Source organism: Podarcis liolepis, assembly GCF_965112155.1.
Source record: "Podarcis liolepis genome assembly, chromosome: 8".
NCBI classification, from domain to species: Eukaryota; Metazoa; Chordata; class Lepidosauria; order Squamata; family Lacertidae; genus Podarcis; species Podarcis liolepis.
The window spans coordinates 3166323-3190353 of record NC_139560.1 but is presented as its reverse complement, the minus strand read 5'-3'; the positions used below and the strand labels follow the sequence as shown (position 1 = coordinate 3190353).

Sequence of the window (24031 nt, the reverse complement as noted above, 5' to 3'; positions counted from 1 at the left end):
TTCTTAATGCTTCGGTGTTGGGGTGTTCAAACAGGAGGGACTGCTTTAGTTCTCACACTGCTTTCCACTCGTAATAAATGGCTGCTGTTAAATCCTATGGTTAAAAAAAAAAAATCAGCGGTGGAGAGGAAATTTGTGGGCAGTACGCAATCATGGTTGGATTGCATCCTGCTGTTCAAAGGTAAAAGTCACCTCATTGGCCCAACCATCACTGATCAATGCCTGAGCACCTGCTGTGCCTGCAAGGGATCTCTGGTTCGGTCCCTGGCATCTCTAGGTAGCAGAGATGGGAAGAACTTGCTGCCTAAAATTCTAGAAAGCCACAGCTGGTCAGTGCACACAATACACTGATGGACCCCGGGGTCTGGTTCAGTATAAGCTTTCCCTGTTTCTATATGTGAACTGCGTGCTTCGCAGAGCACATAGTTAAGCTACGGATTCACTTCTGCAAGATGTGATGGCCATTAACTTGGATGGCTTTAAAGGAGAACTGGACAAATACAAGGAGATGGAACCCAGAAATAGTACCTCGGGTTAAGAACTTTGTTTCAGGATGAGAACAGAAATTGTGTGGCGGCGGCACAGCAGCAGCAGGAGGCCCCATTAGTTAAAGTGGTACCTCAGGTTAAGAACAGTTTCAGGTGAAGAACGGACCTCCAGAATGAATTAAGTTCTTAACCTGAGGTACCACCTGAGGTTGATCTTGAGTACATGAGACTCTCAACAGTCTCCTCCAGCACCATAATTCAAAAGCATGTAGGCACTCTATATAGAAAGGAGCAAACCAGTGATATTTTAGGGAGCAGGCGGGGCCCATGACTTACATCATTAGCGCCTACACAACACAAAACACTGTTGCTGTCTGTAGGTTTTATTCTTTTTGTTTTTATCTTATCTTTTGGAAATGTACATCCAGTGTTTCCCCCCGGGTTTTTTGGGGGGTTGCAAGTGAGTGGGGCCCTAAGTTATAGCTTGCTTAGCTTATGCGTAAATCCGGCACTGGGTGGGATGGCTGATGGTTCGTGGTCCCGCAAGGGGATGGAGAGGGCACGCCATGCACCGCGATCCCTTCCCGAGTCTGGCGTGCGCGCTCCAGCCGCTTGCCCTCGGCCTACATCTCCCAGGCGCCTTAGGGGGGAGGCGGCGCCTGCCCTCCTGCCGCCCCGCCCAGGGCTGCCCCCTTGGCACGTGGGGCAACAGGGCGCCGCCGCGGGACTCCGGAGCCTGGTGTCCTCGGCGCGCCTTCGAGGGCGCACAGGGCGCAGCGGCGGGCGCGTCTGGGTGCCATGGGCGAGCCGGGTCCCCCCGGCGCGGAGGCGCCTCCGCCGTGGCGCGGCGGGTCTCTGGCGCTGCTCACCGACCTGTACCAGTTCACCATGGCGTACGGCTACTGGCGGAGCGGGCGGCACCGCGAGGCGGCCGCCTTCGAGCTCTTCTTCCGCCGATGCCCCTTCCAGGGCGCCTTCGCGCTCAGCGCCGGCCTGGCCGAGTGCCTCGCCTTCCTGCGCGCCTTCCGATTCTCCCCGGCAGGTGAGCGCGGGGTGGAGGGGGGCGCAAAGGCTTGGCAAGTCAAGGAAAGGGTGCAGGGGGGCGGGGGTCTTCTTCCCAGGGAAGCACTCTGCACGTGGCCAGAGGCTCCGCGCTCCAGGCAGCCGCGCAGCTGAACTGATCGATGGGGAGGAATCATAGAATCATAGAGTTGGAAGAGACCACAAGGGCCATCGAGTCCAACCCCCTGCCAAGCAGAAAAGACCATCAGAGCACTCCTGACATATGGTTGTCAAGCCTCTGCTTAAAGACCTCCAAAGTAGGAGACTCCACCACACTCCTTGGCAGCAAATTCCACTGTCAAACAGCTCTTACTGTCAGGAAGTTCTTCCTAATGTTTAGGTGGAATCTTCTTTCTTGTAGTTTGGATCCATTGCTCCGTGTCCGCTTCTCTGGAGCAGCAGAAAACAACCTTTCTCCCTCCTCTATGTGACATCCTTTTATATATTTGAACATGGCTATCATATCACCCCTTAACCTCCTCTTCTCCAGGCTAAACATGCCCAGCTCCCTTAGCCATTCCTCATAAGGCATCGTTTCCAGGCCTTTGACCATTTTGGTTGCCCTCCTCTGGGAGGAGGCGGGGAAGAAATAATAATAATTTATTATTTATACCCCGCCCTTCTGGCTGGGTTTTCCCAGCCACTCTGGGCGGCTTCCAACAGAATACCATCATACCTCAGGATGAATACGCTTCACCTTAAATATTTTCGGGTTGCGCTCCGAATTAGGTAACCTTCCTAATTTGTGAGGTTTGAAGAAGGTGGTTAAACTGCTTTGTGGAGCGACTGGCTTGTGTGTTGAGCGTATGGCTCTCATGCGGCAGGTCTGACTTCCTGGGTTGCAGGATTTGTCCTGCCAAGTGAAAGGGGAGCTAATTCTCAGCTGTGTTGAGAGCAACCTTGCCGGGTCCACTTCTGCTCTGCACATAGCTGGGTAATGGACTCCCTTTTCCCATAGGACTTAAGAACCCCATGTAACTCAAAAGTCTGCATGTTTTTAAAGCACATGCAGGAGCTGATCTTGCAAAAGAGGTCAGTTCAAAAGTATGCCAGTGCAAGTAGATAAATAGGTACTGCTCTGGCAGGAAGGTAAATGGCGTTTCCGTGCACTGCTCTGGTTCGCCAGAAGCGGCTTAGTCATGCTGGCCACATGACCCGGAAGCTGCCTGCGGACAAACGTTGGCTCCCTCGGCCAGTAAAGCGAGATGAGGGCCGCAACCCCAGAGTCGTCCGCGACTGGACTTAACTGTCAGGGGTCCCTTTACCTTTAAAAGTAAAGGGACCCCTGCTTTCGAACTGCTAGGTTGGCAGGAACTGGGACCAAGCAAGCCACGGGGATTCGAACCACCGACCGTCTGATTGGCAAGTCCTAGGCTCTGTGGTTTAGACCACAGCGCCACCCGTGTCCCATACCTTTACTTTAGGTGGAGGTATTTATTTAGTGCCTGGTGCACGATGGGAAGTCCCTGCCCCGAGGAAGATACAATCTAAATTTTGATACGAGAAAATTGACAGAAGAATTGAGGAGGGGGGAGTGGAAGTGGAGGGAGGACATAAGTGCCTGCAGGATCAGGCCCATGGCCCATCCAGTCCAGCATTCTGCTCTCATAGTGGCCAACAAGATGCTGTTTTGGGAAATCCGCAAATAGGATTTGAGCACAAGAGGAAAACTCATTTCCTGTGGTTTCCAGCAACAGGCACTCAGAATCATTGCTGCTTCCCACTGTGGAAGCAGAGCATGTGACCACTGCGCCCCTGATCCATGCCCCCCCCCCCTGCTTTCCTCTTCAGCTCTTTTTCAAGTGTGGCCTGACATTTTCCCATTTGGCAGACGCCAGACCATGTGCTAAGTGAAACATTTACTTCGCCAGAGTATAAAGGCATTTCCCTGGGCTTTGCAGATATTTCCTGATATCGCTGGGTTTCCCGAGGGCTTCTGGCACCTTTCCCTGCTAACCTTTGATCAGCAGGGGAGAAAGAACCTGCTCTCTCTGTAAATTTCCATAACTTGGAACTGGGAATGGAGTTGGCAAGGGAGAAGAGAGGAGAAGAGGCTGAGCTTGACTGAAATTTGGGCGTGGGAAACAGGAATGAGTCCAGCTACGCAGCAAAGGCTGTTTGTGTGTGTACATAATTATGCCTTTATCTCCTGTGACACCTAACCCATGCGCCGTCTCTGTCACAGCCTTGTGGACCGAGTTAAAATCCTGATAACCCGTTCATCTAAAAACACCAGAAAATTATCTCTCTTTGAAAGTGGTATCTCAGACTTTGCTTACAGACTTAGTCCAGTATCAGTTCAACAGAATTTTCTGTGTACAGTGGTACCTCGGGTTACATACGCTTCAGGTTACATACGCTTCAGGTTACAGACTCCGCTAACCCAAAAATAGTGCTTCAGGTTAATAATAATAATATAATAATAATAATTTATTATTTATACCCCGCCCATCTGGCTGGGTTTCCCCAGCCACTCTGGGCGGCTTCCAAAAGAATATTAAAATACTGTGATACATCAAACATTAAAAGCTTCCCTAAACAGGGCTGCCTTCAGATGCCTTTTAAAAGTCTGGTAGTTGTTGTTCTCTTTGACATCTGGTGGGAGGGCGTTCCACAGGGAGGGCGCCACTACCGAGAAGGCCCTCTGCCTGGTTCCCTGTAACTTGGCTTCTTGCAGTGAGGGAACCGCCAGAAGGCCCTCGGTGCTGGACCTCAGTGTCCAGGCAGAACGATGGGGGTGGAGACGCTCCTTCAGGTATACTGGACTGAGGCCGTTTAGGGCTTTAAAGGTCAGCACCAACACTTTGAATTGTGCTCGGAAACGTTAAGAACTTTGCTTCAGGATGAGAACAGAAATCGTGCTCCGGTGGCGTGGCAGCAGCAGGAGGCCCCATTAGCTCCATTGGTGCTTCAGGTTAAGAACAGTTTCAGGTTAAGAACGGACCTCCGGAACAAATTAGGTACTTAACCCGAGGTACCACTGTATTATCTTAAACAGATTTTCTCCTCCAACCAACCATACTCATTTATTATACAGTGGTACCCCGCAAGACGAATGCCTCGCTAAACGAAAAACCCGCAAGACGAAAGGGTTTTCCGACTTTTAGAGGCTTCGCAAGACGAATTTCCCTATGGGCTTGCTTCGCAAGACGAAAGCCCATAGGGAAATCTCCTGGGACAGTGGGGAAGCGCAGCGCACCTTCTCCTCTGTTCCCAGACCTGTCCTGAAGGCTTGTGGTGGGAGGTCCGGGAACAGAGGAGAAGGCGGCAGCGCTTCTCCTCTGTTCCCAGGGCTTGCGGTGGGAGGAGGGTTTTTCCTCCCCACCGCCAACATTCAGAACAGCATTCTGAATGTTGGCGGTGGGGAGGAAAGCCCTCCTCCCACCGCAAGCCTTCAGGACAGGTCCGGGAACAGAGGGGAAGGCACGCAGCGCTTCTCCTCTGTTCCCGGACCTGTTTTGAAGACTTGCGGTGGGAGGAAGGTTTTCCTCCCCACCGCCAACATTCAGAAGGCTGTTCTGAAGGCTGGCGGTGGGAAGAAAAGCCCTTCTCCCCCGCCAGCCTTCAGAAGAGTTCCCGGAGGGCTGCCTAGGCTGCGGATAGCAGCATGCTGCCCCGCGCAAGGGGCGCTCTTTAGCAGAGCGCCCCTCGCGCGGGGCAGACATTCGCAGCTTGGGGAGCCCTGCGGGACTTCCCCGCAGGGCTCTCCAAGCTGCGGATAGCAGCCTGCTGCCCCGCACGAGGGGCGCTCTTTAGCAGAGCGCCCCTCGCGCGGGGCAGACATTCACAGCTTGGGGAGCCCTGCAGGACTTCCCCGCAGGGCTCTGCAAGCTGCGGATAGCAGCCTGCTGCCCCTCGCGTGGGGCAGACATTCGCAGCTTGGAGAGCCCTGCAGGACTTCCCCGCAGGGCTCTGCAAGCTGCGGATAGCAGCCTGCTGCCCCGCACAGAGCGCCCCTCGCGCGGGGCAGACATCTGCAGCTTGGGGAGCCCTGCAGGACTTCCCCGCAGGGCTCTGCAAGCTGCGGATAGCAGCCTGCTGCCCCGCACAGAGCGCCCCTCGCGCGGGGCAGACATCTGCAGCTTGGGGAGCCCTGCAGGACTTCCCCGCAGGGCTCTGCAAGCTGCGGATAGCAGCCTGCTGCCCCGCACAGAGCGCCCCTCGCGCGGGGCAGACATCTGCAGCTTGGGGAGCCCTGCAGGACTTCCCCGCAGGGCTCTCCAAGCTGCGGATAGCAGCCTGCTGCCCCGCACGAGGGGCGCTCTTTAGCAGAGCGCCCCTCGCGCGGGGCAGACATTCACAGCTTGGGGAGCCCTGCAGGACTTCCCCGCAGGGCTCTGCAAGCTGCGGATAGCAGCCTGCTGCCCCTCGCGTGGGGCAGACATTCGCAGCTTGGGGAGCCCTGCAGGACTTCCCCGCAGGGCTCTGCAAGCTGCGGATAGCAGCCTGCTGCCCCGCACAGAGCGCCCCTCGCGCGGGGGAGACATCTGCAGCTTGGGGAGCCCTGCAGGACTTCCCCGCAGGGCTCTGCAAGCTGCGGATAGCAGCCTGCTGCCCCGCACAGAGCGCCCCTCGCGCGGGGCAGACATCTGCAGCTTGGGGAGCCCTGCAGGACTTCCCCGCAGGGCTCTCCAAGCTGCGGATAGCAGCCTGCTGCCCCGCACGAGGGGCGCTCTTTAGCAGAGCGCCCCTCGCGCGGGGCAGACATTCACAGCTTGGGGAGCCCTGCAGGACTTCCCCGCAGGGCTCTGCAAGCTGCGGATAGCAGCCTGTTGCCCCGCACAAGGGGCGCTGTTAAGCAGAGCGCCCTTCGCGCGGGGCAGACATTCGCAGCTTGGGGAGCCCTGCAGGACTTCCCCGCAGGGCTCTCCAAGCTGCGGATAGCAGCCTGCTGCCCCGCACAAGGGGCGCTGTTAAGCAGAGCGCCATTCGCGCGGGGCAGACATTCGCAGCTTGCAGAGCCCTGCGGGGAAGTCCTGCAGGGCACCCCAAGCTGCAGATGTCTGCCTCGCACCGGGCAGCAGGCTGCTATCCGCAGCCTAGGCAGCCCTCCGGGAACTCTTCTGAAGGCTGGCGGCGGGAGAAGGGCTTTTCTTCCCACCGCCAGCCTTCAGAAGGCTGTTCTGAAGGCTGGCGGTGGGGAGAAAAGTCCTTCTTCCCCCGCCAGCCTTCAGAAGAGGTCTGGGGACAGACTGTCCCTGGACCTGGTCTGAAGGCGGTCTCCATAGGAACGCATTAATTGATTTTCAATGCATTCCTATGGGAAACCGTGCTTCGCAAGACGAAAAACTCGCAAGAAGAAAAAACTTGCGGAACGAATTAATTTCGTCTTGCGAGGCACCACTGTATGCTTAATATATATTTTCTGTTTGTTTGTGGTCCTTCCTGCCAGCCAGCCACGCATCAAAAACCCCTCTTCATATTTTTGTTTTTAATAGTTGATGTTTTGTTATGTTTTTATGTGTGTGGGAATCAAACAACTCAGAGTGGCTGGGGCAACCCAGACAGATGGGGTGGGTATATATAAAATAATGAAATTGTTGTTGTTCAAACGTAGAATCTTAGAGTTGGAAGGGACCCACGGGGTCATCTAGTCCAGCCCCCTCAATTCACCCCCTGCACGGATGTTGTTTCACCAGTGACTCTGTCATGCCAAGTTCTTGTTTTGAAGGCAGCCCTGTTTAGGGAAGCTTTTAATGTTTGATGCATTAGTGTATTTTAATATTTTGTTGAAAGCCTCCCAGAGTGGCTGGGGAAGCCCAGCCAGATGGGCGGGGCATAAATAATAAATTATTATTATTATTATTATTATTATTATTATTATTATTATTATTATTATTACTACTACTACTACTACTACTACTACTACTACTACTTGTTCACACCGTGTAGCCTGATGCCGGAGTCCCCGTTGTCATCCTGTGGTTCTAGAGCTGGGGTCAGCAAACTTTTCTACCAGCGGGCCGGCTCACTGTTGTTGTTATTATTATTATTATATTACATTTTATTTATACCCCGCCCTCCCCAGCCAAGACCGGGCTCAGGGCAGCTAACACCAGTATGAAACAATTGATTGAAATACAACTTAAAAACAAGATTAAAGATACAACATTAAAATGCAGCCTCATTTCAGTAGGAACTCAAATCAAAAACTTTTTTTGGGGGGGGTGTGAAAATGTCAAGTCTTCACCCGGGCCAGCTGTCCAGACTGGTCCTATGTGGGCCAGAAAAAAGCCAGGGAAGTCCCCAAATAGGAGTTCCATCACAGAAGGAGAAAGGAAAAAGGAAAGGGGGGGGGATCAAGTTGATTCCAAGCCAAAGCCCAGGCGGAACAACTCCGTCTTACAGGCCCTGCGGAAAGAAATCAGATCCTGCAGGGCCCTGGTCTCATGAGACAGAGCGTTCCACCAGGCCAGAGCCAGTGTTGAAAAGGCCCTGCCTCTGGTTGAGGCTAATCTGACTTCCTTAGGGCCCAGGACCTCTAGGGTGTTTCTATTTATGGACCTTAAGGTCCTCCGCGGGGCAGACCCACGGGACAGGTGGTCCCGTAGGTACAAGGGTCCTCTAAGGAAGAGAGGGAGGGACAGGTGGGATACATGCCCATGTGGCTCCTCCATGTTACACGGAGACGTCTTCCTGGTTCATAAGAACATTAGAAGGGCCTGTTGATTCAGGTCAGCGGCCCGTCTAGTCCAGCATCCTTTTCTCACAGTGGCCTGTAGGAAACCTGCAAGCGGTACCCGAGCTCACGAGCATCTCTCCTCTCCTGCAGTTTCCAGCAACGGGTATTCAGAAGCATCTGTGGAGTTCGAGGATAGCCATCCTGGCTAAGCAGCCGTCCATAGCCCTCTCCTCTGTGAATTTGTCCAGTCCTCTTTTCAAGCCATGTACCGTATTTTTCGCCCCATAAGACACACCTGACTATAAGACGCATCTAGTTTTTAGTGGAGGAAAGGGGGAAAGCCCCTTTTTTTGAGGATCAGCTCAAAAGTTGTTGAGCTTACTTTGCAAAGGGGGGGGAAATCCTGTTTTTATGGGGTTCAACTCACAGTTCTGCAGATTCTTTAGGAAAGGCAAGGGAGCCGTTTCTGCAGTTTCCAGACAGATAATCTAATCAGCCAGTCACACGTCGCTGGGGGAACAAACAGCCTCCGCCTGCAGAACATTCAAGAGTGGAGGCCTGGGCAAGGGGCCGGAAAGGGAGCTAGCGATCAACCACACATAAGATGCACAGACACTTCCCCCTTTTAGGAGGAAAAAAGTGTGTCTTATGGAGCGAAAAATACGGTAGGTTGCTGGCGCTCCCTGCCTCCTGTGGCAGTGAGTTCCGCAGTTTAACTCTGTGCTGCAAGCAGTGCTTTCTTCTGCCTGCCCTGATTCCCCCGAATCTTCATCCCCGCTCGCGGCTTCACATTGTGATTCAGCTGGGATTTGTCCTTCTGCCGTTTGCATCACATCCCAGCACGAGTTTCTTCCCTTTGTGGTTTGGGCTGTTGTTGACTGGACGTTGTTAACAAAGCCCAGGGCCATGGATGAGTAGAAATAATGAGGTTGGGTTTTGCAAACAGAACAGATAAAAAAAAAATTGAAGGCCTGGCAAACAGATCTTCTGAAAGTATTTAGGGTGTGTGTGTTATTGTGGCTTTTTTTGTGCGTCTGAGAGCACTCGTCCCCATGGTTTTAGGTATTATAATTTTTATTAAATTTCTAAAATTTCACAATTTGACTTCAAATCAAACAATTACATTGCTGAGATCATTTAATGTGTCAATACGAATGGGAGTTGTTAATATTGCAGTTGCTGTATAAGGGATTGTTATTTTTACTGGAGTGTAATGGAAATTATGTAATAAGAATTTGGAATGCAGGAATAAAGTAAATTGTCAAACCATCAATACTAGCATGTCGGGGCCCACCTAAGTTTTATAATTTGGCCTCTGAATGATTGGTATTAGTAAGTGTATTATAATTTGGCATTATTATAATGAGGCTGTTATTGGATCGTTGTAATTGAAAACTAAAATAATAGTAATAATAATTGCATTGCTTTGTAAACTGACTTCTGACCCACACCTCCAGGTTCATATATCAGACTCTTATCTATTACAGAAATCTCTATAATACAATTACTTCATCATTTTTCTCCCTCTGCTCCCATCTCTAATGCTGTCCGCAATTTCATTTCACTATAATTATTTTCCAGACAGGTCAAGAAGGGCCTCCAGAACACTTGTCCCATGTATATGTGCTTGTTCGTTTTGCTGCTCTTTGCTGTAACAGAATCTCGGAAGAGAATTAGCAAGAGGTCTATAATGCAAAAATATGATTACAAATCAGCTAAAAGTGTTCCTCCACAACACTCAATTAAAAAAGAGAAACATTGGAGCCTTTCCTTCCCAACCAAAAGGCAAACACCAAAACCATCACCTCTAAAAACCCAGCCATATCAGCACCCACATGCCTAAGAGATAGGAACACCTTCACCCAGTGAAAAGCGAGCAATTTATATACATTCGTACCTTGGAAATTGAGCGGAATCCATTCTGGAAGTCCATTCGCCTTCCAAAACGTTCGGAAACCAAAGCGCGGCTTCTGATTGGCTGTCGGAAGCTCCAGTCGGAAGCCCTGATGGACGTTCGCCTTCCAAAAATAGTTCGCAAACCGAAGCAGTCACTTCCGGGTTTGCGGCATTTGGGAGCCAAAACCCTTGAGAACTAGGCCGTTTGAAAACCAAGGTACGACTGTGCGGGTTTCTGGAGGTGTGACAGGATTGGGCAAGGAGGTCTTAAGCTGCATCCTAACTCTGTTCAGCTTAGTCAAATGCTACCTGGAGAAAAAGGTAGTGTCAGTGGATCTCTTATTTTAAAGGCTCAGGATTTTCACCCCTCTGATAGGCTTGGACCAGCTCCTTGCTCCTGATCAGGGTTTGGATCTGGCGTGAGTTTTCTCCATCTTCTGTTGCATAGAGTTGCTGCCTTAAAGCGACTGATTTCGTGATGCTCAATATAAAAATCTGCTTCTGCTAACACCATTATAAAGAAAATAGCAGCTGGGAAAGCCGAAAGGGTGTTTAGTTTTGGGTTTTTTAAAAACGCTTTCAGCTTTTCTGGGCTTCGTCCCTTTTCCTTCAAACCGTCCCTTGGAAACTTCCCCTGTCGCTCACAGTTTCTTGGTGTGAATCCTTCCTTTCCAGACATCGAGTATCTCGAATCTGTCCTTCCCGCTACCACAGAGAAAGCTTTCTTCGATTACCTGCGCACGGTGGATGCGTCTGAAGTTTCCGTCTCCGCCGCTCCAGAGGGATCCGTTGTCTTCGCCAGGGTGGGTGTTTTCAAGGAGTAGTTTCTACCTGCAAGGTGTTGAGCGGACAAAGGCGTTTGGGGTCGCACATCGAGAACCTCTCGGATCGCGCACACAAACTCACAAAGACATCTTCATACTTGATAGGAAATGCATATTTGCACATCTGGTGGGTGGGACCAATTGTCTTTGCTGAATTTGTCTATTTTAGTCAGTTTGTGGTGGTTATTGTAATCCATGTGCTAATTGTTCTTTCCAGTAGCACCTTAAAGACCAACTAAGTTAGTTCTTGGTATGAGCATGCACACGAAAGCTCATACCAAGAACTAACTTAGTTGGTCTTTAAGGTGCTACTGGAAGGAATTTTTTTATTTTGACTATGGCAGACCAACACGGCTACCTATCTGTAACTAATTGTTCTTGTTTGCATTCGTATTTCAGAACATCTTTTCTGATTGATTTGTGTTGCTTTAAATAGTGGTGGTTTTTAAAATATATTTTTATAACGTTGCAAATTGCCTAGCTATATTATTATTATTTCTTACCTTTATTTGCCACCTTTTCCTTCAAGGATTTCAAGATTCTCCCCCACCTCCCATTTACTCCTCACAACAACCCTGTGAGGTAGCCTAGTCTGAGAGGCAGTGATTGACTCCAAGGTGAGCTTCATAGCTGGATTTGTCTCCCAGGTCCTAGTCTGACACTCTAAGCATTCTGGCTTTCTTTGAGCTTACGAGGGATTATATATCAATTAATATTTTTTGTTCTCAAAGCTACCAGCATGAGTCTGACCAAACTGCGGGAGGCAGCGGAAGACAGGAGTGCCTGGCCTGCTCTGGTCCAGGGGGTCATGAAGAGTCGGACACGACTAAACGACTCAACAACAACAAATATTTTTTGCTGCAAAGTCTGGGGGGGGGGGAGGGAAAGCACCATGTTTTTCGTGCCCCATAAGATGCACCTGACCATAAGACGCACCTAGTTTTTAGAGGGGAAATGCAAGGAAAAAAAATATTCTTTAAAGGGAGCTCTGAGCAGAGCTTGTATGCACCCCAGACTTTTTTTCTTGCATTCCCCTTCTAAAATCCAGTCAGTTCCTTCTCTCTCCTCAGGGAAAAGCCCCCAAGAGCCGCGTGGAGAGTGCGTGTGGCTCCTGGGGGCTTTTCCCGCCTGCATTTGCTCCATAAGACGCACACACATTTCCCCTTACTTTTTAGGAGGGAAAAAGTGTGTCTTATGAAGCGAAAAATACGGTATGCATTTCTGCCCTTTGTTACCTAAGTACTTTTAACAAAAGGTGCTTCCTTTTAAAACTTCACCTGAAGGAGCCTTCAGATGCAGAAGAAGCAGGCCTGTAGGGGGTGATGCCTGGAGTTCTCTAAAACCGTAGCAAAAAATGACAGGTCCTGATTGGTTGCAAAGGAGTCCATGGTACAGGTGTGTTTCTGAATTCCTTCCTGTAGGTGCCGGTGCTGCAGGTGAAAGGTCCCTTGCTGGTGATACAGCTTCTAGAGACCACCTTGCTGTGTTTGGTGAACTACGCCAGGTGAGGATGTGAGCGGGGGCCGGAGGACCTCCTTTTCTTCCAGCCTCTGTGTTTTGGTTAACACTGACGGCAGGATCTTGTTAGAATTCCTGCTCCGTGATTGCAGTCATGGGATTGTTGTCTTTCACATGACAATATATGTTTTGACTCCACAGAGTGGGAAGTGATGGAGACAGGATGTTTGTGTTACTGTGTTCCGTGAAGTGGGTCTATTGTCCTTTTTCTCTTTGCTGTCTGATACTAGAGAGAGAGGGAGCCATGTTGCAGTGCTCCGTGTGTGTTTATATGTAAATAAAGTAGATTAGCCAAAATGCTGAGTTGCTGTGGTCTGTCACGCATGATGCGCAAACTCTGCAGATCCCTAAGTGTGCCGGTGTCTGTTGGCATCGGTCGCTGTGATGTTCGGGCTGAAGAAAGCTTGTGAAGCTCCCGAACGATCGACCAGGAGGGAGAGAACATGCCAGTCGGGCGTGTGTCTCTGCTAAGGTCCTACTCGAGTGCAGGCCGAACTCCTGACAGATCTGTCGTGCTGAGACTATAATTGGTGCACATTGCCCCTGTGGACTCTGGACTTGGGGGTATAGGGTGGCAGGGAAATTCTCCTAGAGGCCGCTTGGCAGGTTGCCAAATTCCTACACGGAAATTGCTTCCCGCAAGCAGAAGACAAAGGAGCCCTTTGGAGCAGAGGGGGCAACGCTCGATGCTTCTGCACATTAAAAAAATTGCTGTGTTTGCAGCACTGTTGTGAATTCTGTGTGTGGGTTTGCAACCGGTGAAGCAGGCTTCCATTAGGCCTGGGGGGCAGCGCATTTTCCAAAGGACTGGAGATGTCATAAGGTAAAGGGACCCCTGACCATTAGGTCCAGTCATGGCCGACTCTGGTGTTGCGGCGCTCATCTCGCTTTATTGGCCAAGGGAGCCAGCGTACAGCTTCCGGGTCATGTGGCCAGCAGGACTAAGCCGCTTTTAGCGAACCACAGCAGCGCAAGGAAACGCCGTTTACCTTCCCGCTGGAGTGATGCCTATTTATCTACTTGTACTTTGAAGTGCTTTCAAACTGCTAGGTTGGCAGGAGCAGGGACCGAGCAACGGGAGCGCACCCCATCGCAGGGATTCAAACCGCCGACCTTCTGATCGGCAAGTCCTAGGCTCTGTGGTTTAACCCACAGCGCCACCCGCGTCCCCGGAGATGTCATAATTGGACGCAAATGTCTATCTAGAGATGCATAGAGGATTTTGTGGGACTGTGTGGAGAACAGGGAGGGCGCATTCAAACATTTGTCCATCCGAACTTTAGGAAAACAGTTTTTCTGGATCGAACACACAGCCCAGCCATGCTTTCCCTCTTGGAGGTTTCCCCCCTTTCACCTGGTGTCCCTCAGCCATGCAGATGTTATTGGACTCCAGTACCCATCACTCCCAGCCAGTGGGGCCAGAGGGTCAGGGATGATGGGGGTCGTGTTCCGGCAGGCATCCAGGAGAGCACCACGTTGGGGAGTCCTGCTCTCTAGCCCAGCCTTTCTCAACCTGTGGATCCCCAGATGATGTTGCACTACAACTCCCATCACCCCTAGCTAGCAAGGCCAGAGCTCAGGGATGATGGGAGTTGTAGTCCAACAACATCTGGTGGGCCCGCAGGTTGAGAACCGCTGCAGACGCTCTTTCTAATGTGCACTTTCATCCAAGAGCAAAGAAGGAATTGTTCCAATAAAAATCCCAGCAGTGCATTAAGGAAACCCTCTGCTGTGTTGGAAGGCAATAAAAGGATCGGTTAATATTCAACCTGATTTTTCCTCCTTGCAGCCTCGTCGCTACGAATGCTGCCCGATTCCGGCTCATAGCAGGCCCGGACAAGAAACTCATGGAGATGGGGCTGCGTCGTGCGCAGGGACCGGACGGGGGCCTCTCTGCATCCAAGTATTCCTATGTGGGGGGTAGGTTCTGACTCGTGACTCGCCCTTCGCTGGCCACTAGGCGGCACCACCTGCCTTGCCCTTGCTACTGTCACCAGAGAATTCCTTTTGGGGTTTGGTCTCTGCCCATACCGACACCACGAGGACCCAAAGAGCTCGTAAGCTAGGTTTGGGAAACACCTGGGGACTTCTGGGTGTTGCTGGACTCCAGCTCCCATCAGCTGCAACTTAGGTGGCCAGTGGTCAAGGATGATGGGATTTGTAGTCCAGAAATGTCAGAAAGGCCGCAGGGTCTCCATCTCTACTGTAATGGAAGGAGTGATGCTTGGAGATTTGAGGTGGAGACCTCCAGCAGGACAGGACAGCCTGGTTGGGTTTGGTTATGGGGTCTGATGGATTCGGGGCAGGGTTCATTGCAGAAGGCCTTGAGCTGAGCAGAAAACAGACTGGTCCCCTTAGTTTTAGCTGCTCTTCCTGAGATTTTAATCCTTCCCCGTTTAAACCCTGAAAATAACAGCACTCATTCACAGTTACGGTCACAATAAAAAAATTCATAGAATCATAGAATCATAGAGTTGGAAGAGACCACAAGGGCCATCGAGTCCAACCCCCTGCCAAGCAGGAAACACCATCAGAGCACTCCTGACATATGGTTGTCAAGCCTCTGCTTAAAGACCTCCAAAGAAGGAGACTCCACCACAATTCCTTCCAGTAGCACCTTAAAGACCAACTAAGTTAGTTCTTGGTATGAGCTTTCGTGTGCATGCACACTTCTTCAGATACACTTCAGTTACGGTCACAATTAGGGTTTTTTTGTTTTTCCTTTGTTTTGTGCATCTTGCTGACTTTTTGCAGATATATTCTCAAAATTTTATACGTTTGTATTAAATAAGCAACCCTGAAAAAGGAGGCCCAAACCTCAAAGCCTTCAAGCCATCCCTCAAGATTCGGCAGCTGTACCTCTTATGAAGAAGACTTTTCCTTCCCAAATGCATCTTTCCTATTTTCTCCTATCATGGGTGAAAACAGTACACTGCGATCGCAGTCAACATTTGTGATTTCAGCTAAGAGAGAGATAGTAGTAGTAGTAGTAGTAGTAATAATAATAATAATAATAATTTATTATTTATACCCCGTCCATCTGGCAGAGTTTCCCCAGCCTCTCTGGGCGGCTTCCAACAAAGTATTAAAATACAGTGAAAATAAAAAAAATTCCTTCCAGTAGCACCTTAAAGACCAACTAAGTTAGTTCTTGGTATGAGCTTTCGTGTGCATGCACACTTCTTCAGATACACAGGTTGATGGACTTCCATTTCATGCGGCTCAATGTGGTGCCTTCCATGGTTCCAGTAGTAGATAGGTAGCCGTGTTGGTCTGCCATAGTCAAAATAAAAAAATTCCTTCCAGTAGCACCTTAAAGACCAACTAAGTTAGTTCTTGGTATGAGCTTTCGTGTGTATCTGAAGAAGTGTGTATCTGAAGAAGTGTGCTTGCACACGAAAGCTCATACCAAGAACTAACTTAGTTGGTCTTTAAGGTGCTACTGGAAGGAATTTTTTTTATTTTGACTATGGCAGACCAACACGGCTACCTATCTACTACTTAAAATACAGTGGTCTGTTAAACATTAAAAGCTTCCCCAAACAGGGCTGCCTTCAGAGTCTTCTAAAAGTTTGGTGGTAGTTTATTTCCTTGACATCTGCTGGGAGGGGGTTCCACAGGGAGGGTGCCACTACCGAGAAGGCCCTCTGCCTGGTTCCCTGTAACCTCACTCGTAGGTATTGGCGGCCGCTCACCAGTCACCAGTCTAGCTGCCGCATTCTGGATTAGTTGTAGTTTCCGGGTCACCTTCAAAGGTAGCCCCACGTCGAGCGCATTGCAGTAGTCCAAGCGGGAGATAACCAGAGCATGCACCACTCTGGCAAGACAGTCCGTGGGCAGGGAGGGTCTCATCCTGCGTACCAGATGGAGCTGGTAGACAGCCACCCTGGACACAGAATTAACCTGCACCTCCATGGACAGCTGTGAGTCCAAAATGACTCCCACGCTGTGCACCTGGTCTTTCAGGGGCACAGTTACCCCATTCAGGACCAGGGAGTCCCCCACACCCGTGATAGCCTATGCTTACCCATGGAGGCTCACTTCCGATTTGGTTCCTGCTGAAGGCCTGGTGGAAATGGGTCCTGGGAACCATGCAAACCCCCCCCCCCCAAACCTGACACGAGTCCCTTCTCTTCCAGGGTTCGATTTTACCAGCAACGTCCTGGCCGGGAAGCTCTATGGGATTCCAGTGCGGGGAACCGTAGCGCATTCTTACATCTTGTCCTTCACCTCGCTGGCTGAGGTGAACCCGCGGGTTAGTATTTGGGGGGGGGGGAATGGGACAGGTTGCAGAGGCATGTAGAATGTTTTAATTTTAGCCTTTCCCTTTTTTTGCAATTTTATTTATTTATTAACATTCTTATGTTACATCGGTAAAGAATATCACATTACAATACAGTGCTTATTATCATATAATTTTCAACACGTATACAAAATTTATGTACAAAGTTTATATATCTAAAGATAACAAAAAAGGAAGGGGGGGAGAAACAAGGACAAAAAACTATTCCGAAGTCATATCTGTACCAACACTTTGGACTTCCTGTCTATCTCGTATATTCCTTTTTTACAGTTGAATGTACTCTTATTAATGTATATTTGTTTACATTTTGTCTAATACATTCCTATATTAATATGTACCCTTGGTCTTGTTTCTCAACTCATCTTTTTAGCCTTTCCTTATTGTTGATTTTATCTTCTCGAAAGCGTTGCTTCTCCTACTTTTGCTTCTCAATCTACCGTTTGCTCCTCTTCGTAAACCTGGGGCTTTTGCTTTTTTAAAAACAACCGAGCGGTGCGTAAGTTTTACGGAATAAATGCACCAATGAGATCGCTGGTGTTGGGATACTGCCAGGGAGATAAAGTCCATCATGGCCCCAAGCCGTCTGCCGGACGATCCATCGATCTCCCGTAGGCACGCAGTATCATCGATTAGCGACATGAGTTTCTAGAAAATACCTTGCCACATTCCAGAGCTCATGCACACTCTATCAGCAGATAATGCACAGCAGAAGTCGCACTCAGGAGAGCATTATTTACAAGCTTTATTCAGCGTTGATCAGAACAAAGAAAGACATGACTGCCTGCGTCAGTGTCTCCGACACAGAGAGAAAACGATTCTATGATTCTATGAAAGCAATAGGAAACATAAACATCCCGTGAACAGGACATGCGCAGACTCTCTGACTCACAAAGCCTGCTCCCTTTTAAGGTGGAATGGAAATATCCTAACAGCTGGGTGGTCGGTCCAGAATCCCAAGATGGTGACCAGGCCTGGATTCTGATAGCTCCTCTCTTCCTCTCTGCAGACCCTGATCCCACGACACGGAAAGGAGCCTGTGGATTTTCTGTCCTTAGTGGAGACGTGGCTGAGCCGAGTTTGCCAACTGCTGCAAATCCCGCTGGAGACAGTGAACCACGGGGAGCTGGCTGCCTTCGTCTCCTACGCCATCACCTTCCCACAAAACTTCCAGGGTCTTTTGGACACCTTCTGTGTGATGAAGTAAGCTCTACACTCGAAACTTAAATTCATTATTCTTGACTGCATTCACACCCCAAGGTCTCTTGCCTCCCTCCTCATTTTATCGCCACAACAACGCTGTGAGGTAGGTTAGGCTAAGAGGCAGGGACTGAGCCCCAAGGCCACACACACTGAGCTTCATAGCCGGGTGGGGATTCGAACCCTGGTCTCTTCTCAGGTCTGGCACTCTAACCACTGTACCACACTGTTCTGAGGCCAAGTGCTTACGATCTGAGGTTACATTGGGCTTTGCTTTGTTGTTGTTGTTTAGTCGTTTAGTCATGTCCAACTCTCCGTGACCCCCTGGACCAGAGCACGCCAGGCACTCCTGTCTTCCACTGCCTCCCACAGTTTGGTCAAACTCATGCTGGTAGCTTCGAGAACACTGTCCCACCATCTCGTCCTCTGTCGTCCCCTTCGGAATGGAGAGGTTTGATCTTCTTGCAGTCCATGGGACTCTCAAGAGTCTCCTCCAGCACCATAATTCAAAAGCATCAATTCTTTGGCGATCAGCCTTCTTTATGGTCCAGCTCCCTACGAACTTATATTTATACAATATAGGGATCAGTCTAATTCTGCCAAGATGTTTCCTTTTTATTCCATAGTTTTCTAAATATTCTTTAAAAATTCCCCAAACCTTATACAGTGGTACCTCGGGTTACATACACTTCAGGTTACACACTCGGCTAACCCAGAAATAATGCTTCAGGTTAAGAACTTTGCTTCAGGATAAGAACAGAAATTGTGCTTTTGCGGCACAGCAGCGGGAGGCCCCATTAGCTAAAGTGGTGCTTCAGGTTAAGAACAGTTTCAGGTTAAGAATGGACCTCCGGAACGAATTAAGTACTTAACCTGAGGTACCACTGTAGACTTTTTGTTTTGGTTGGCCTCTTATGCTTCCTGTCACTTTTGCTAGCTGCAGATATTCTACCATTAGGATCTGCCAATCTTCCATCTGCCTTACGGTTTCTTGCAACCCCTTCGCTGCCCACAGGAGCGGCATCCCGAACTTCTGTGCCGTCGCCCTGGCACTGAACGAGCTGGGCTACCGAGTCATTGGCGTCCGCCTGGACAGCGGGGACCTGGCCAAGCAGTCGGTGGAGATACGGCGAGTGTTTCGCACCTGCAGCAAGCAGTGAGTGTGCGGCTCTTTCCCCTCGCGTCCCCCCCAGATTTGACCTTTCCAGGCGGAGACGTTACCGTGGTGCTGATGGCTGCTGATCAAGGCCTGATTCCTGATTCTGTCAGCATCGCCCTAGAGCCAGTGCACCAACTGGACTCATGCACCTCAACCCCGACTGGGCTAGGCGAGCTGGGAAGCACTGCCAGAGACCTCCGTTCTCACAGGAACAGGTCACAGTGCTGTGGACTCACAGCTTAGAGCTGAGAGCACCGGATTCACTGTCTCAATAATACAGTCGTTGCGCAGCAGAGTTTTGCAGAGTCTTGCGGAGTATAAACCACTCGGAGAGCAGCTCTGTAGAATATCTTCCTTTTATTCTGTAACTACAACTATGATACAAAACTATATACAGAGCTGAATATTCTAAGCATAAATCAATGCTACACTGAGAGTCTGCAGCTGCTCTTAGCAGCAATCTTATCTCTAGGATCTCCAACACTCCCACTTTCTCCGATACACTGACTGACTGACTCTCTCTCACACACACAGATATGTTGCTGGGCAGAATAAGTAGATAGGAAGGACACGCCTCCTCCTCTGTGGAGAGTCAGCAGAGACCATCAGGAGATCATCAGGAGATTCTTGGGTATGGGAGGGGTGAAATCTCCTCAGATTCCAGCCAAACTCAGGTCCATCTCTAGATTTCTTTTGCTTCTCATGTTCCTCAGTGGCCTGTTGCACCTCTAGTGCTCAGGCGAGGGTTGGAGAACAGAAGGCCATTGCTCCAAATGCAGCCCTCCTCTCTCCCTTGCCCTCTGGGCCCTTGGGAGAAGGGCCACAGCTCAGTGATGAAGTGTTGGCTTTGTTTGCATATGGTCTCGGGTTCAATTCCCGGCATCTCCAGGTCTTTGGCGATCCCTCGTCTGTGAGTAAGATCGTCTTCCATAAACACGGTTCTAACAATGAGTCTGTGACTGTGGAGGCCAATTCCAGATCCACACCTCCTTCCACAGTGGGGACATAGGTTTCCGGGTGGGAGTTGATCACAGTGTGGATTTGCCAAGTGTGCCTTCCTCTGAGCACGTCTCTCCCTTGCGTCCTGAGTTCGAGTGTCTTCAAAGCCCATGACACCTTTGGTCAAGGCTGTTCTCCAACTGGAGCGCTCGCAGGCCAGTGTTTCCCAGTTGTCAGTCATTATACTACATTTTTTTAGATTTATAATAATAATAATAATATAATAATAATAATAATTTATTATTTATACCCCACCCATCTGTCTGGGTTTCCCCAGCCTCTCTGGGATGCTTTCAACAGAATATTAAAATACAATAACCTATTAAACATTAAAAGCTTCCCTAAACAGGGCTGCCTTCAGATGTCTTCTAAAAGTCAGGTAGTTGCTGTTCTCTTTGGCATCTGAAGGGAGGGCATTCCAGAGGACAGGGGCCACCACCAAGAAGGCCCTCTGCCTGGTTTCCTGTAGCCTCACTTCTCGCAGTGAGGGAACCGCCAGAAGGCCCTCAGTGCTGGACCTTTGCCTTGAGACAATCTTTAAACCTCTTTTGTTGACCACCAGCATTATGCTTTCCATTTTAAAGTTTGGAATAGAGCAGCTGCTTTGGAAGACGATCATCGGGCATCCGCGCAACATGACCAGTCCAACAAAGCTGATGTTGAAGAATCATTGCTTCAACAGTTAGCAGGGCTGGGAAGACCCCGCTCTGAAACCCTGGATTGTGTCTGCCAGTCCGTGTGGACGATACTGAGATAGATCACAGAATCTGACATAGACTTCCAATGTCAGAAGGTTCAGCACAGATACAGGAAACAATTTCTTTTCACAGCACATAATTGAACTGTGGAACTCCCCGCCACAGGAAGCAGTGATGGCCACCATCTTGGGATGGGTTTAGGAGAGGATTAGGCAAATTCTTGGAGAAGAGGGCTATCGAGGGCTGCTAGCCAGGATGGCTATTCTCTGCCTCCATAGCGGGAGACAGCCATGCCTCTGAATCCCAGTTGCTGGAAACCACAGGAGGGGAGAGTTGCTCTTGTGTTCGAATCCTGCTTGCGGGTTTCCCACAGGTATCTGCTTGGCCACTGTGAGAAGAGGATGCTGGACTTGATGCGTTCCCTTTGGCCTGATCCAGCAGCCTCTTGTGATCAGGGTGGATTTGATTTACCGTATACCGTATTTTTCGCCCCATAGGATGCACCGGCCCATAGGACGCATCAAGTTTTTTTGGGGGGAAATAAAGAAAAAAAAATTATTTCCCCCCCAGGCGCTTGTGGGGCAGGCAGCGGGGAGAAGCGCTCTTCCCCCCACCGTCCGCCTTGAGATCAGGTCCGGGGACAGCAGGAAGACGCGCTGCAAACCACTTCGGGAGAGAGCGGGATGGCGGCTTTCCACCTCCCCTGTCCCCCGAGCTTGTTTGGCTGGCACTGGGGCTCTCCTGAAGCCTGGAGAGCGAGAGGGGTTGGTGCGCACCAACCCCTCTCGCTCTCCAGGCTTCAGTGAAAGCCTGAATTCGCCCCATAGGACGCACACACATTTCCCCTTCATTTTTGGAGGGGAAAAAGTGCGTCCTATAGGGCGGAAAATATGGTATTTTTGCTCTATAAGACTCACTTTTCCCCTCCTAAAAAGTAAGGGGAAATGTGTGTGCGTCTTATGGAGTGAATGCAGGCTGCACAGCTATCCCAGAAGCCAGAACAGCAAGAGGGATTGCTGCTTTCACTATGAAGCGATCCCTCTTGCTGTTCTGGCTTCTGGGATTCAGAATATTTTTTTTATTGTTTTCCTCCTCCAAAAACTAGGTGCGTCTTGTGGTCTGGTGCGTCTTATAGAGCGAAAAATACGGTAAATCGAATCCATTTGAATCACCCATTTAAATCACTAGTCAGTAAGACTTAATTTAAATCACTAGTCAGTAAGACTTGATTTAAATCTTTTTTTTTTAAACAGAAAGACTCATTCTTGCTAGTATAATCTTAATATTTACAACCAGATGAAGGTTTCGTTTTTGGAATAATACATTTTCAGAGTAGTTTTTACACTTATATCGAAAATTGCTGATTTGGTTATACTATAAGAAATACATAGGTAGATAATTATGAAATTATTGTGAGGTTTAATAAATCAACTGTTTATATTTGGACAACTTTTCTGCTGTACTTTATTGGAAGGAGAACAACAATCATTTCCTTAATAACAATTTAAACAATTTATTTAACAAAAACATTTAACATTATAGCATATGTATCCATGTTTGTTAACAGATGTGGTTAAACTTTTTTTTAAAAAAACCCTCAGTCTGAGTTTTAGCACACATGAAAAACTTAAAACAAATCCGTATTTCCTGATGAATAGCCTTTAGACTCTAATGTAACTTAAATAGAAAATCTTAAGAAATATTTTTCCTCCTAAAGCATTTTATTTTAAAAATCCTATTTAAATAAAAAATCCGATTTAAATTTTAAAAATTGTGTTGTTGTTTTCCCCCCCCAAAAAATGTGATTTTTATCCACCCTACTTGTGATGTCCTTACACTGCTTTTTTCATAGAATCATAGAATCCTAGAGTTGGAAGAGACCACAAGGGCCATCGAGTCCAACCCCCTGCCAAGCAGGAAACACCATCAGAGCACTCCTGACATATGGTTGTCAAGCCTCTGCTTAAAGACCTCCAAAGTAGGAGACTCCACCACACTCCTTGGCAGCAAAGTCCACTGTCGAACAGCTCTTACTGTCAGGAAGTTCTTCCGAATGTTTAGGTGGAATCTTCTTTCTTGTAGTTTGGATCCATTGCTCCGTGTCCGCTTCTCTGGAGCAGCAGAAAACAACCTTTCTCCCTCCTCCATATGACATCCTTTTATATATTTGAACATGGCTATCATATCACCCCTTAATCTCCTCTTCTCCAGGCTAAACATGCCCAGCTCCCTTAGCCGTTCCTCATAAGGCATCGTTTCCAGGCCTTGGACCATTTTGGTTGCCCTCCTCTGGACACGTTCCAGTTTGTCAGTGTCCTTCTTGAACTGTGGTGCCCAGAACTGGACACAGTACTCCAGGTGAGGTCTGACCAGAGCAGAATTCAGTGGCACTATTACTTCCCTTGATCTAGATGCTATACTCCTATTGATGCAGCCCAGAATTGCGTTGGCTTTTTTAGCTGCCGCGTCACACTGTTGGCTCATGTCAAGTTTGTGGTCAACCAAGACTCCTAGATCCTTTTCACATGTACTGCTCTCAAGCCAGGTGTCCCCCATCTTGTATTTGTGCCTCTCATTTTTTTTGCCCAAGTGCAATACTTTACATTTCTCCCTGTTAAAATTCATCTTGTCTGTTTTGGCCCAGTTCTCTAATCTGTCAAGGTTTTTGCTTGTCTTGCCATCCAGCTTTCAGGTCCCCTGGTTCGAAGCAGTCCCCATCGCCGTGAGCAACGACGTCAGCGAAGAGAACCTTCGGGAGCTCTCTCAGGAGGTGAGGACATGCTTGCTCTTGCTCGAGTTTGGTGCGTGGGACGGGGAGACTCTCTGCGAGCAAATAATTGCAGCAGGTAATAGCAATAATTACCTGCAGCAGCATAGCTCAAATTATTCGGCGCTCCAAGGAAGCCCTGTAAAAGTTTGTCCTGGCCAGGTAAGGAAAAGAGATCGCAGACATTCGGTCTTATTAATTTAATAATCATTTATTATTTATACCCCACCCATCTAACTGGGTTTCCCCAGCCACTCTGGTTTTTTTTTAATAAATGTTTATTGGATTTTCACAAATTATAAAAACACACACAATACACAATACAAACATACACACACAAAAACAAATATGTATTATTTCGAATCCTTCTTTTCTTAAAACTTACTTCACCGACTTCCCCATACCTCCCCTTTCTGCATCCCAATTCCCAAATTTGTTTCAGCAAATCCTCCTTCCCCAGCCACTCTGGGCGGCTTCCAACAAAATATTAAAAGTACA

The 24031-nt window shown here is 49.0% G+C and overlaps 1 protein-coding gene across 2 annotated transcripts in view; it reads left to right on the top strand.

Moving 5' to 3' along the window:
* The first annotated feature begins 993 nt into the window (after nt 1-993).
* The window catches only part of NAPRT (nicotinate phosphoribosyltransferase), a 34197-nt gene continuing 11159 nt past the window's right edge, over nt 994-24031 (top strand). The window contains exons 1-8 of one of the 2 annotated variants that reach the window (XM_083516726.1): nt 994-1530; nt 10744-11019; nt 12314-12396; nt 14200-14330; nt 16550-16665; nt 17720-17913; nt 18926-19066; nt 23452-23536. In XM_083516726.1, the coding sequence (XP_083372852.1) occupies nt 1009-1530; nt 10744-11019; nt 12314-12396; nt 14200-14330; nt 16550-16665; nt 17720-17913; nt 18926-19066; nt 23452-23536 (1548 nt within the window). In that variant the 5' untranslated portion in view covers nt 994-1008. The remainder of the gene's footprint in view (nt 1531-10743; nt 11020-12313; nt 12397-14199; nt 14331-16549; nt 16666-17719; nt 17914-18925; nt 19067-23451; nt 23537-24031) is intronic. The other variant, XM_083516727.1, reaches the window with a different exon arrangement.